The sequence below is a fragment of the Coccinella septempunctata genome, chromosome 1 (genome assembly GCF_907165205.1).
Source record: "Coccinella septempunctata chromosome 1, icCocSept1.1, whole genome shotgun sequence".
Lineage (NCBI taxonomy): Eukaryota > Metazoa > Arthropoda > Insecta > Coleoptera > Coccinellidae > Coccinella > Coccinella septempunctata.
In genome coordinates, this window is record NC_058189.1 from 48,636,108 (window position 1) to 48,651,355 (window position 15,248).

The 15,248-nt window shown below is 36.0% G+C and overlaps 1 protein-coding gene across 1 annotated transcript; it reads left to right on the forward strand.

The window, feature by feature from the left end:
• The first annotated feature begins 6,721 nt into the window (after positions 1-6,721).
• Positions 6,722-14,185, forward strand: LOC123314003 (protein brunelleschi). Its single transcript, XM_044899116.1, has 8 exons — positions 6,722-7,446; positions 7,516-7,786; positions 7,946-8,322; positions 8,377-8,593; positions 9,687-11,087; positions 11,291-11,757; positions 12,308-12,515; positions 13,863-14,185. Exons 1-8 carry the CDS (start codon positions 6,948-6,950, stop codon positions 14,050-14,052), a joined length of 3,630 nt encoding a protein of 1,209 aa, XP_044755051.1. The 5' UTR covers positions 6,722-6,947; the 3' UTR covers positions 14,053-14,185.
• Positions 14,186-15,248: the final 1,063 nt, after the last annotated feature.

The following is a 15,248-nucleotide window of genomic DNA, read 5'->3' on the forward strand; positions in this document are numbered from 1 at the left end:
CAGTAACTTCCCAGCGTCACTTTTCGATGTTGGAAACTTTCCTACAGCCTGAATTGGAAACACTTGCTCTTCAGCCGATCTGGGTGACAACTGATTCCAGCAGAATGGGGCTACACTCTACAGGCTACATCCCACACAGCTCGAATTTCATTAGATGTTTTGAGTTTGAGACAGGTGTTTCCGGGACTACTGGTCTCACTGGGAGGGGGTGGCCAGTAAGCTCACCTGATCTGAGCCTCTGCGACTTCTTTCTTTGAGGGATAATTTGATAATTTTCGAAAAAAAAAGCAATTTCAGAATATACAGAATGTATTATTAGTTTTATAATTTAATTCTCTTGATTCCAGAGTAGAAAATTGTGAAATTCAAAGGATTCAAAAAATGGTGTCTATATAATACAAATTATATGAAAACTACAAAATCGTCTTATAATTCAAGCAGCATAATTGTCCTATAGACGATGAAAAATTAAGCTGAAAATCAAATTTACAGGGTTGATACGATTCATTTTCTCATATGGTAGGCGAAAATATTTATAACAACTTTTCACATGAATTTTCATAAGAAAATAGTGTACCTAGATCAAAGTATAGGATATATTGAAAGAACAAAACTATACTTTGTAACATAGAAAACAGAACATCCACTATTGATGAATTTATTAGAAAAAGTTTCTAGGAATATAGGTATTCATTTTTTTTGAGCCAAGATAAGAAACAATCAGTTTTTCAACCATATCTTAAGAGTGGTTTTTATGTTATCGTATATTCTTACAAAAGTGAGTACACGATAATTGTGTTTTTTAGCTATAATTCGCATTTGATGATCGTTGCGAAGAGCTGCTTCAATTTGTTCATCGTGCCTATATAGTTAGAAGGCGAAAAAGTGTTAAACAGCTTATAGTGAGTTCTATAGAGATGGTGGTTTTAGTGGTTTTTCCTTAAGAAAATTGGCACGAGGATGCACAATATACGAACGGTAGTGGATTGTTGTAGGGTATGAAATCAAGAAAATTGACCCACTTCAAGATAGCCGCCTTGGACTTTGGGCTCTACGGGACCGCTTCACGTCCTTAAGGTGCAATGGTTTGCCCACCTTGGCAGGCCAATTACAAAACGAATTTTTAAGGCGGATCAGAAGTTCTGGACTTACTTCATATCACACCTTTTTGTTTGTCAAAAACAATCTTCAATTATTATCCTTACCATTACAATAAATAATTCGAGTAACATTTTGCGTTCAGATTAAACAACGAATCCTCATATTATAATGCCGTTAAAATCGCAAGCACGTAGCGGCAAACTTCTAAGAACACTTTAACTGGCCGTTTCAGCATATATACTCGAAATTGGAAAATCCTTCCAACAAATAAGGTGAAATTATCAGCTAAGTTACTCAACGAATCAGTTAAGAAGGCGAAAGCCTTTGAAATCCGAGGAAATTTCCGGTCGATCAAAAGTTTAAATATTGATTTCACAGCTGGTGACCCTGAAACTCTCGAGATGGACAAAATTACGGGCCGACCTTGCGCAGCGACACTGAAAATCAGTAATTCCTGCCCCTCACACTTGATCTTGAAAATCGATAGTTTATTACGCACTTTTTAGGACCTATGCGTGAATTTGGTGCTGAGTGCAAATGTAGCAATTGCTATAGGCTGAGTCAACTGCTATAGTCTATCCAAATCCGAGAGGCCAGCGTAAACACACTGACTAACGCGTGATATTATTTAAGGTACTCCTCTTATTGGTCAAAGCTTCAGGAACGCCATGTTTGCAGGTGGGAGTAATGCAGAACCGCATTACGTTTTATTCATTGATTGTATGCGAATTGTTGTGCAGAACTGCAGAGATCATTCATTGCTTTTTCTTTCGTAAATTGGTTTATAGTTGTAGCAAGTTATTCAAGTTACAAGCATTTAAGATAATGTCAAGTACTGATACTGCTGAGGAATCGCGTGTTGACTTAAGTCCTCCAAAAAAGAGACGTCTGAAACGACACTTCAGTGCCGAGATAAAAGATATGATTTTGAATACTTATAAAATTGAGATTATTCAAAATGCAGGAATGTGTTTAAAGGACGTAGAACTCCGAGTTGCTGAGAGACTTGGCATTGGAGCTCGAAGTGTTAGGAGAATTATTTCCGAATACATAAATTCCGGTGTTCTATCACAGCCGGCAACAAATCAAAATCGGACCACCAAATGGGAGTCCTTATCAGATTTCGATTAAAATGTAATACGGCGAAAAATTCACGAGTTTTTCTTCAGAAATGAACACCCGACTATAGAGAAAGTATTAAAAATAGTTAATGAAGACTCGAACCTGCCAAATTTTAAAAAGAGTACCTTCTCTATAATATTGAAAAAACTTAATTTCAAATATGGACGTCGCAAACGCAACAGTTTTTTAATGAACCGTGACGACATTAAATGTTGGAGAAGAAACTATCTCACGAAAATTAGGACCTTCCGTGATGAAAACAGAAAGATTTACTGCTTGGATGAAACTTGGGTAAATGCCGGTCATACTAAATCCAAAGTGTGGACCGATAAAACAGTTACATCTTCTCGGCAAGCGTTACTTGCTGGATTATCTACTGGATTAAAAATCCGTCTGGGTAGGTCTTGAATTTTGAGTTTAACCCTCGGTTTCATAAAGCTTGATCAGAGAATCAACGATCGATTGACGGATGAACGTCAATTAGTTTTCAGTCGATAAGTTGGTCATAAGCATTCTGAATATCATTCTTGCACCAAATAATAATCTATACACCCCCATTTGATGATTCTCAACTGCTACTCCTCCAATATATTCGGAAATATGAAAGTTTCAATGATTTCCTTCGGGAAATCGAATGCCAAATCGTTGATCGAGCAATCAAAGTTTTGTGAAACTCAGAAAGAGTGATATCCAACAATGGTTGAGGGAGAAAAATATTGATTTCACCCCTGACCTCATAAAAGCGCAATAGTTGCAGATAGTCAGGCAGAGCAAAGAAAACTTTGAAAAATACATCGTGGATGAAACCGCAAAGGCCCAAAATATTACTGTACTTAGATTACCGCCCTACCACTGCGAACTGAACCCTATTGAATTGATTTGGGCCGATGTCAAGAATTTTGTGGCAAATAAAAACACCACATTCAAAATGGCTGACGTCCAAAATCTTTTTCAAGAGGCTCTCTGACTCTGACGGGTTACTTCCGAAAGATGGAGAAAGTGCGTGAAACATGTCAAACAAAAAGTTGAGGTAGACATGTGGAAACTGGATAATATTATGGATGATATAACAACAGTCATCGTCAACTTAGAGGAAAGTTCTGCATCTTCTGACGACACTACGGGGTAGTCACTTTTACAAAAAAAATATTGTTACACATTTATATACATAGTATTTATTGAAGTGAGAACTTTAGATTAATTGTTCATTACTGAGACTCGTAGATAAGCATACATATTTTTCACCGGAACTGGAACACTCAAGAAGTTTTAAAATATAACGCTCACGGAATTCAATTTATTAGTACACCTCTGCGTTATCACGTTCTTGACGCGTGATCACTGCATGCTGTAATGTTTACCTCTGGCCTCTTGGATTTGGATATACTATAGATGCTACAGTTGCTAGATTGCTTTTGACTAAAAAAAAACATTTGATGAATATGATTTGATAAATTATGAACATAAAACTGCATTATTGATAGATTCATATTTTCTTCAACAAAACCGAGCCTATGCATATAATAATATGCTCATTCAAGATCATCACTACACCACACATTTTGATGGTGATGAACGAATATTTTGACTTTCGATTCTTGGTCATTTTCTTGTACCTACTGTGAAATTTTCCTTCATATAATTAATCTATTTTCATCGCAAAATGTTGCAATATTCATACAAGAACTTGATGCCTTCAGTTCAGGCGGGCGTAACGATGATACAAATGTGGTTACTGGTAACAATTACCCCCAACATATCAAGGCTCTATCCAATAATAAAATTTAGACACCTATCCAGATACTGATGTACAGGACGGCAACATTTTTGTGATTCCTGAACACAATAAGGGTCCGTTCATTGAGTTCAGCCTATAGCCACATACACTTGGCTAGCTATCTTTGAAAGAGACAATAATGGTATATACAGGGTCTTTGACTAGTACAAATATTTTAACAGTAGAGTCTTGAGGTCGAAAGAGACTCCTTTTTCCTATACCATTTTTTCCGATTCGGCCCTGATAAAAAGATATAGACATTTTAAGTTTACATAATGAGCTATGCCACCCCTGGAAAAACAAAATTATCTTCAGATTAACTAGTTAAATATGTGACTCTATACATCTATGGATCTTTTAAACAGAGTTATATTCAGCCAAAGGACCCAAATTTTCAAATTACACAGATATTTTTTATTTTTGAACATCAAATCACACGAAAACGGCGCTTTATACGAGTAAATATGATGAATACTTTTATTTTACAAAACATTCAAATATTCATTAGATATAAGGGTCTGTTCCGATATTGCTGGTTTTACTGGCCTGCAATCCAATAACAATAGAACTCGAACGACTGGGCCAATAGGCATCGTCTCTGAAATACTGACAGTACTGTTCAGGAATATCGGAACAGACGGATAATAGTACCTATAGTCAAAGATTATAGATAATATAATCTTTGCCTATAGTAGTATAGTCGCGGAGTGCCACCCAGCAATTTGTATCACATATACAGAGTGAGTCTTTGACTCGTACAAATATTTTAAGAACAGATTCTTGAGGTCAAAAGAAACACTCATTTTCACCATTTTTTCCGATTCGGCCTTGATAAAAAGATATAGCCATTTTGAGTTCTCATAATGAGCTGGTGCCACCCCTGGAAAAACAAAAAATTCGATTTTCTCGTAAACAGTGTCGGATATACGAAAGTTTGGAATGCAATTATAGGTTTTAGAATACGCAGAATCCATTCCAAGCAATTTCGTGAGCCGTTCTCCCTTCATTTAGATTTCCGTTTAAATGGCAAAATTGCAAAATTCAATCTGCGACTTCTCCTGTTATATTCGTCTGATCCAATTGGGATTTACGGTTCTATAATCAGCGTTGCGTAGGATTCCACACTAGTTAAAAAACTCGATTTCGAAAATCTCGATTTTTTGGGTCGAAAATGAGCAAGGGGTTAGACTTGGACCACCCTAAAATGACTTTGCACTTTTGTCTTAAAACCAGTTTTTCCTATTTCTGTACTAGGGCATGGACTGCATGGAAGTTGTTTTGTTGATTCCAGAAAACCAAACAGTTCATAATTCGATAAAATATTTCACTCCAGAGAGCTCTTCAAAGTGAACTCAAAAATGAAAAGTGGAAAAACAAAAAATTCGATTCTCTTGTAAACAGTGTTGGATTTTCGAAAGTTTGGTATGCAAATACAGGTTTTCGAATACGCTGCCATTCCAAGCAATTTGGTGAGTCTATCTCCTTCTGTTAGATATTATCTTCGAAATGATATTTTTCAAAAATTGCAAATTTCAATCTGCGATATCTCCCGTTATACTCATCTGATCCAATTGGACATTCCGGTTCTATAATCAGCGTTGCCAAGGCTTCTACCCTGACACAAAAACTCGATTTCGAAAATCTCGATTTTTTGGGTCAAAAATTAGCAAGGGGTTAGACCCCCCTAAAATAACCTATTTACACTTCAGTCTAAAAACCAGGTTGCCCTACTACTGTCCTAGGATATGGAGTGCATGGAGGTTGTTTTGTAAATTCCAGAAAACCAAAAAGTTCATAATTCGATAGAAAATTGCACTCCAGAGAGCCGTTCAGAGTAAATTCAAATATGGAAAGTGGAAAGACAAAAAATTCGATTTTCTCGTAAACAGTGTCGGATATTCGAAAGTTTGGTATACAAATATAGGTTTTCGAATACGCTGAATCCATTCCCGTGAGCCTATCTCCCTTCGTTTAGATTTTCTTCTTCGAAATGATATTTTTCGAAAACTGCAAATTTCAATCTGCGATAGCTCCGGTCTGATTCAATTGGGAACTCCGGTTCTATAATCAGTGTTGCCACGGCTTCTACCCTTACATAAAAACTCGATTTCGAAAATCTCGATTTTTTTTGGTCAAAAATTAGCAAGAGGTTAGACCCCCCTGAAATGACCTATTTGCACTTCTGTCTTTAGAAGTACAACCTGGTTGTACTTCTATATATATGAGGGGTTCAGAGCTGAAGCAAAGTTCCTCTTTGGCTGAAGTGAACCAAGTCCATTCAGCCTAGTTTTGAGATGAATGGCTTAGAAGTTGTTTTTCACCCATTATTTCAAAAGTGACTTCTTTAGATTTTAAAAGGTTAGAATGTAAGCATATGCTTACATAAGAATAATAACAAATAAAGAAGTCACTTTTGAATTGATTGGTGATAAACAACTTCTTAGCCATTCATCTCAAAATTAGGCTGAATGGACTTGGTTCACTTCAGCTCTGAACCCCTCATATATCTCCTTGATTCAGATCAGAGATATCTCAGATTCTGATTCAGATTTGCCATCTTTGAATGTAATACAATCCATAGACATATGTCTAAGTCTAAGATGTCTAAAAACATCTTAATTAAGTCTATGGTACAATCAAAAATTAAGGTTATGGTACTGTCAAAATTCTGATTTTGTTTTGATTTTTGATCAGAGATCTAGTTATGTTATTATTCAGAGTTCAAACACATTAATTATAAATAACATCCTCATTCATAAAAAGATTCAGAATGAGAATAAGTTGGATGTAAAACTGTGAAGTTTATCTATGGGCTACTTCAGATTTTTATGAATGATATAAAGGAATGTCTGAAAAGTTTCCACCAAAGACATCTCTGGTTTGCACTCAATACTTACCTATTTCCCTCTTGAAAATGAATTTCAATTGACGAATTCCAGTCACACCAATGCGTTCCTCTGTTAGTTATATACTGTCGACATCTTCATCTGAGCCAAACATGTCTCATCCCGATTATGAACAGTTTACACATGATCATGCAGCTCTTTTGATACTTGTCAGGCAGATAGGTTCTCAATTGAAGCCGAAAATATTCAACAAATTTTTCGATCGAATTTCAAAAATAAACACTGTTAAAATAACTGATTCTGTTGGGGTGTCACGAAACATATGTGTAAGATATGTTCGAGAACATCCGGTAGAGAATAATGATTGGGGGGACTTTCAAACGCATAGGAGGCTACTTGGTTTGGTTACCTTAGGGAAATATGACGGTCAACAAGAACTGAATGAAATATGTCGAGTTCATGAAAGTTTGAAAGTTAAATATACAAGCACCCTTTATGATTCTAGATGTCTTTTGTTTGGACCTCCAAAAGAGGATTCAAGTCCAGTTGATAATTCAAGTTCTAGTGACGATACAACTAAAAGCACTTCAGAGGGTGAAGGTTTGTATTGCAATCTGAAATATGAAATTTTACTTTAGGCTGAAAAATTTTACATGTTACAAGTTTTAGCAATACCGAAGATAAAGAAAGATGATTCTGTGGAAAAGTACACCACCCCAAGTAATTTCAAGACCAGAGCCCTTTTTTACAATGAATCTGGGACATGCTCTGACTTGGAAGAACAAATGGTGGAATTCATACATTCATTGTTCTGGATTCTTGAATCTAAAAGATTGGAAAGGTCTAGAGAGAAATTGGAACGTGTATCTCTGTTATTAGCTCCATTTGAAAAGAAAGATTTTGTTGGTTTAGATCTTGAGTCCCGAAATAATAAGAAAAGGTTAGATTTAAGTCTCTTCTGATGATTTTCATTTAAAGAAGCTAAATTATGGGATGCTGAAAAACTATATCATTAAATTCTGAGAACCATGCTTAAGTTACACAACCACCAGTGTGATTTGTTATGTTTTCTTGATAGCTGCCTAATAACTACTTTTAGGTGTGCTGGAAGGATGACAAAACACTTGGGTGATCTTTGTCTACAAGCAGGTCTGATAAATGAGAGTTTAGTTTATTATGCTACTGCAGCAGAGACCCTTAAAACAATAAATGACTGGTTGTGGTTAGGAGCAGCTTATGAAGGTCAGAGTGCAGCCTCATCTATTGTAATCTATCCCAACATCCAAAGAGGTTCTGCATTACACAGAAATGCTAGTTTGCAAGAAGGTTCACCCAAAAAAATTCCAACAACTCCAACAAATAATGTTATAGATGTGTCAACATTGAGAAAGACTATGCCCCATTTATTAGTTCCTGATGAAATAGCAAGAAAATATCGGGAAGCCATTATCCATTATAGCAAATATCAAAATGCAGGTATAGATTTTTACCATCATAAAAATTCTTCACCATCTCATTTTTCATTTTAAGGTATTGTCGAGACTGAAGCAAGCTTCAAGGCAGCTCGGATTGCTATCGAGCAAAATCATGCCTTACAAGCTGCAAGTTTTCTACAAAATGTTGTGTATATTAATCTTACCCTCTCTGAGCAAGAAAAAATTGAAAGATTTGAAACTTTGGCAGATTTGTATACTCAAATAGGCTTCGTTAGAAAAGCTTCTTTTTGTCAGAGACTTGCAGCAACAAGGTAAGTAACAACACATCAATTGTTTTAGAAAAAATATGAGATTGGAAAAATATAAAAACACTCAAAATTCCTTCAGTACCAACACCGCCTTTTAAAAATTCGAAATGACAAGGAGCAGCTAAGAGTAACTTGTGCCAATGCTGGGTTGCTTTCAATTCATGTGTTTGAGATTGGATCAGCACTTTTCCAAAAAAAAATTTTGTGCTGAATTGTGTGTGATGGTTTGCGCTTTTGAAATTTTTTCTTTATTCTATATCTAGAGATATTTCACAAAATGTATAAAATATATTTTCAAAAATATGGGTTTTATCAGCTGAAATAGATTGTGATATACATGTACTGAGTTGTGCCTTTCAAATTTTTGCAAATGGTTTCTCTGATTTCCCTGAAAATCGAAAATGGAGAAAAAAGTTAGCCCAGCACTTTTATTTCTTCTTCTTGAAAATGAGCAGAAAAATTTGTGTCAATATTTTCACGAACTCTTCGGATTTTCCGGAAATCGCTTAATTGAAAAAAAAGTTAGCCCATCACATTCATTTTTTCTGTGTTATACATGTGCTAACTTGTACTGTTGAAATTTTCACGAAAATCCTGCTAATTTTCCGAAAAATGATTTCGGAAAAAAGTCGGGCCTTTCGTTTATCTTAGTTGAAAATATAACTGTGCTAATTTTGTGCAGGTAAACTGAGTTTACTTTCACCCATTCTGAAGGTGCTTTTGTGATATCAAAGCACACATTGTGGTTTGAAAAGTCATTTTTATGAAAATCATATAATCTGTTTTTAGTTCCAATATGGATTCTCATCAAGTATCGGTCACATCAATTCAATAATTTGAAAGTGCTAGACTAACTTTTTTCTTCATTTTTGATTCTCCACAAGATTAGTTTGTCAAGTATAGCTCAATTTATTTCATACATTAAAACCCAAACGATTGAAAACTGCTGGCTGACCCGCTGGCCCATTTTATATAATTTGTGAAATATCTTGAGAACTGTATGTAGTAATGAAAAAATTTGAACATAAGAAATCAGCACAAAATTCGCAAAAAAGTGCTGGGCCAACTTCAAATACATTTTCAATTCTTATTATAGGTATGTGTCTCCCCAAAATCCTACTCCTAACTGGTCCCAATGTTATAATCTGATGGTACAGAGTTTACCTGGCCATAAACTCACATTGGATCCAGTGGAAGTTCTAACAGCAGATCAGGGATGGCCAGCATTACAAATACAACTTCTTCAAGAACTAGTAGTGGCTGCTAAGCGAATGGGACATTCTGCCTTAGCTACAAGGCACATGACATTCCTTCTTCAAACAATGTGGAAGCATTTAGCTAAACAAGAGCAGAAAGATCTTTGCATACAACTGCAGTCCTTGGCTGCACAATGTGAGGGAGCACCTGTAGCTTTAGTACTAGATAATGGATCTATTATACCACCAGCTAACCTAATAAACATTCCAGTATGCCAAGAATTCATACCAAAAAGTTTGCAACCCCATCTTCAGCCTCGTAAAATTAAAATTGCAAAGCAAGACAGCGGTCCATTTTTATTTACTCCAATCCATTTTGGGAGCTTGGAAAGGAACTCTTTGGAACCTAAAACAAAAATGGAATTTTTGTGGGTTGAAGGTGATCTTTGCAGTGTATCTCTTAAACTTTTAAATCCTCTTCCCTTCGAATTGAAAGTAAGCGATATGAGATTATTGAGTTCCGGCGTCGTTTTTGAATCAATTCCAGAAACAGTCATCCTACCACCTGACTCAGCCACTTTGGTTACACTTAGTGGTACTCCTAAAGAAAATGGTGAACTAGAACTTCAAGGTTTCAGTACACATACTTTAGGTGTGAAATCAAATTGTCGATTGAAACATATGGAGGGATTTTTGCCATTTTTCACAGTTCAAGTAGTTCCATGCCTTCCAGTGATTGAAGTTACGACCTCACTTCCTCAAAGTGCATCATTTTCTTCATTGAGGGACTTTGATAGTGTTACTACATCTGCTAGTTCAAGTTTATATCACGGCGAAACTTCTGAGTGCACCATCACATTGACTAATAAAGGTCAAATTCCCATAGAATATCTTGAAGTGTCTGTTCAGAGTGCTTTGGACCCAGCAACTCAGGAAAAAATGTTTGTTTGGTCTGATAAAGCTATTCAGGATCAATTACCTCTTCAACCAGGCTCATGTGCTGTCATAAATTTAACCTTGTATGCCCAGGCCAGTTTTATAGCCCCTTTACAAGAGCTCAACAGTGGGATATATGGAAGCTCATTGATTGGAAGTGGTTCTGGTGGGCCCAGTTCTTTGCCATCACATCTCAATTCTCCCATGCATAGCTTGCCAGGTAGAAGAACAGATGTTAGTTCGAGCTTTCGCTCTACGAACTCCGGTCAGTCTAGTTCTGCTGGATGGAGATCTCCAACTCATTTAATGCTGCCGAACAATGTACTGTCCAGTGTAGTAGAAGGGCAACTACAACTTCGATACAGGTAAGTGGCAGACAATATAAAATTATTATACTTTGGATATTTGGAAAAACAGCATTTTAACAAAGAGTTAATTCAGTCTGAAGGCGCATGCATAAACAGGCATTGTTTCCAACTTTGGTTATTTTTGCGTCTTAAAGAACGCTAAAGTGGTTGATTTCTTCATGTTAATATTATTTGCATTCCTGATTTCAACTTATTTCCAGTGGCGGCTCAGGTCTGCAAGCTGAACAATGTCGGACATGCTCGGTTTATTTCACTCTTGAAATTCTACCATCTCTTCAAGTGACCAATTGGGATGTTCTACCTGCAGAAACGCCATCTCACTTCTATCTGGTTCTTGACGTAGCAAATCTCACATCACAGGAAATGGAACTTGAATATGCTCCTTCCAAAACTATGCTTATAGAGGGACATGAAAGTTGCAGGGTGCCAGTGCCAGTGGAAAGATGCCCGCTTTCCAAATTCAAAAGTTTGTATGTTGAGAATTCAGAAGACAACAGGAGCGAGGTTAATGTCGATCTGGACAAAATATATTCGGAACACATAGCCAATTTGGTGGATTTGAATTGGCAGCTTTTGGCTACAGAAACCAAGGGCAAGGCGTCTCTGCAGGGAATTACATTGGCACCTTCAATGTTAGATATTGTAGGGATGTCACCAATACTCTGGGGTAGGTATATGTTTTTTTTTGGTTTTCTCATTGTAGAATACTTTTCTTAATGTAATATATGAAGCCCCTCCACAACATCTGAACTGGACTGATCCATTGGCCGTATCATGAATTAGGTTTGAGGTTTTTGTCATGTCTTATTTTCGATGTTTCAAAATTTTAGGGTTTGAAGTATGGCTAAAAATAACCCTGTATTTCATTGAATGTGATGTTTCAACAATGCAAATATGAACATAAGCATGATTTTGCTTTGAAAGGATCATGGAATCATATTTAAAAAAGTTTCAGGTGCGAAATTGTGCTCATTTCTAGAAATAACATTGATTTTTTTTGCGAATTATTAAAACCCAATAAAGTTTTGGAACAGATATCTCAACCAAAATTATCATTTCGATTTGCTGATATTCATTTTTGGCTAGTTCCTACTTTAAGCATTCATAGGAAAGTCATCAAGGACCTTTTGAAGCTCTTTTTGAATGAGACATGAGTATATTCATAAATTATTGAAGAAAAAAGTTATATGAAATAATTCTCTCATTATGGTTTACAGAAATACAAATAAATGGTGAAGTAATCAAACCTCAGGAAGAAATTAATTGTGAGGCAGGAGATTGTCTGGAATTGCTTGTGAGAGTTACCAATTGCCTAGATAAAGCACTTCAGCAAATTACACTCTGCGTACAATTCTATCAGGACTATGAAAATGGAAATTTGAATTATAGAATGGAAACTAGATTAGCGATAACTGGCACACCCAGGTAATTCTTTGTTAATGAAAATTCTTTTATCCTTATTTATTCATCCAACACCTGATATATGTTGGGCAAAGATAAATGTTATTTTAAATTGAATTGGAGCCTTGATTCCACAAAGCTCACTAAATTCCTTAGAGGAATTTTTGACCAAAAGCTTTCTTGAAGCTCGCATCTCGGACCATGATTAGTAAGGATCAGAGAGGTCTCTTTTTGTGCCAGAGGATGGTCAGAAATATGTGGGACTTAAACCTGAACTGACTAACTGGATCTATAAATCCATTGTGTGGCCAATCGTTATCTATGCAGCTTCCATCTGGTGGCCAAGACCTAAATCACCGATTGGGAGAAGAGTCCTCGACAAGCTGCAGAAGAAGATATGCTCTTCTATCACTGGAGCACCTTAACATTCTAGAGGAATAGTCATAGATAGCAAAGACATGAGTTCCAGAAAAACGTGACATTTCCAAATCGCGATCAATGGACTTATCACGAAGTAGTTTTCTCTGCAGGGTCTACGGTGTTTTAAAGTGATGGCTCGAAAACCGAGTATGGACGTCCATCTAGACATAGCATTGGGTTTCTCCTCATCAGTGTTCCAGGCGGAAACCCCCTCCATAAGAAATGGAGTGCGTTTCGCATTCTACGAATCGTAATTACCGGAAAAGAAAGATACACATGGTGTCTGACAGCAAAGCAGCCCTACTATGCTTGACTATCGGTCATCTCGGTCAACGTTTGTCTGGGTTTTCCAGATGTCAATCAACACACTCAAAATAAATTATCTGATCAACCTTCGCTGGTCATCCCGCAGATGGTTATGAAATGGCAGATCACCTGGCAAGAGAAAAGGGGACAACTACCTTCATTGGACCAGAGCCATTTTGTGGCTTCCAAGCAAAAGAGGCAGCTTGTTTTCTGACGGATGGTCAAAGGACAAATACACGCCAAGATATTCCTCTTCTACTAGACAAGCTGGTACAAAAAGGTTCTTTGACAGAGTAAATTAGAACTGAGGAAAATGACTCATAGGTACTCACTCTCCTGTGAATTATAACCTGCAGAACATGGGAAAGGTTTCCTATGATACCTGTAGCTTATGTCTAGTAGCCACTGAGATACCTGAAAACCTGGTTTGCGGTTGTGAAACTGTCCATCACCATGCTTCGCGGTTTTCGAAACTAGAACAAGTTTAATGAAGCTCAGATGAAGAAAACGAATGGTAGATGGATATATCTACCGCCATCATAATTTTTACATTATATAGTGTAAGCCAAAGCCTTTTTTGGTCATTTTGCTTTTAATTTCTTCAATTATCTTATGGTCAAGAATGAATGTATTTTTCGATTTCAGACACATGATATCAAATTTGAATCCTCAGCAGACAGTGCAGTATTCGTGTAATGTGATATTCTTCACAGGTGGCCAGTATAAGTTAAGTGTCAAATGCAGTACTGATAGCTCTTCTATGATGAATTATAATGAATCTACAACAGGTCATGTTTGGAAGTTCATTCCACCTGTTACTTTCATGGTAACTTGAATGAATCATGTACTCATATTATGGTTTTAAATATAGAGATATTTGTTATGCGAAATGTTTATATTAAATACATTATTTGATGTTATCAGTAATTTTTACCAGAAAAAGAAAAAATTATATTACATAAATGATTCGATTTAGTTTTGATAACCTCTATCTTATATCATTTTGGTTGCAAAAATATCGAAAATGATATGATAGCAAATTTGACTAGAATTTCCTAGTACTATTATAGTAAATAACAGTAGAGAAGTAAATCGGAGGAACCAGAGACTTCCTGATTTCATGAAAACACCAGAAATTTTATCCGTTTCTTGATGAAATCAAACAACTAAGTACTAAATCTACAGAAGAATAATTTCGATAAATGAAATAAAAAAAAGAACATTTTCTCATTCATAACCTGAAATAAAATTCTTTCGCAAAATTTTTTTTACAAATCCTGAATATATGTCCTTAACGAATTTCGTGAAAAATTTAAGTGGCCCAGTATAAGCTCCGCAGGAGCTGGCGCTTGTTAACAAGTTATTATACTTGAACAGATTACGAAAATTATTTTCTGAACATAAGGAATGCCAAGAGTACACAATTATATTTCTCTCAAAAGTGACCTGACACATCTAATCCAATGAACTTGGTACTGAACCATTCATTGTCCAGCCATATGCTTATGTTTTGTTTCGTTTTTGCGATGCCGGAGTCACCTTCCACAGACCCGTATTTGAAATTCAATAAACTTTTGTCGAACTTCTAGGCGTTGTATCTCAGACATCTTGGATATTTTATATAGATAATTTTTGGTTAAACGACTTATTTTGATGAGTTCTACCTTCTGCCAAAAAAAGCCTCACCTTTAAAGACACCCTGTATAATTATCATGGAACCTTAAATCTTCAAAATTTCACTGCCTACTCGACGTCCTACGATTAATTTCACAAAAACTGAATAATTCTGTGGCTAATGTTCATTAAAAGCACATATTTTTCAATTTCAGTCAATTGTAGTCTTATAAAAGAACACTGTAGATTTTTAGGTAGATTCTATTAGGCGTTCAGTAGATTTTCAGTAGATTTGTGAATGTTTAGTAGATTCCATGAAAAAAAAACCTTGACCCTGTTCAGAAATGAAAAATCATTATTTGGACTCTATCAGAGATTGGATATTTCATAATACAAATACACTTACTTTCCTTAATA

Coding starts and splice junctions, on each gene's coding strand:
- LOC123314003 (XM_044899116.1), top strand. CDS start 6,948: ATGCGTTCCTCTGTTAGTTATATACTGTCGACATCTTCATCTGAGCCA. Junction 7,447..7,515: donor AAGCACTTCAGAGGGTGAAG/GTTTGTATTGCA, acceptor TACAAGTTTTAG/CAATACCGAAGATAAAGAAA. Junction 8,323..8,376: donor TAGCAAATATCAAAATGCAG/GTATAGATTTTT, acceptor TTTCATTTTAAG/GTATTGTCGAGACTGAAGCA.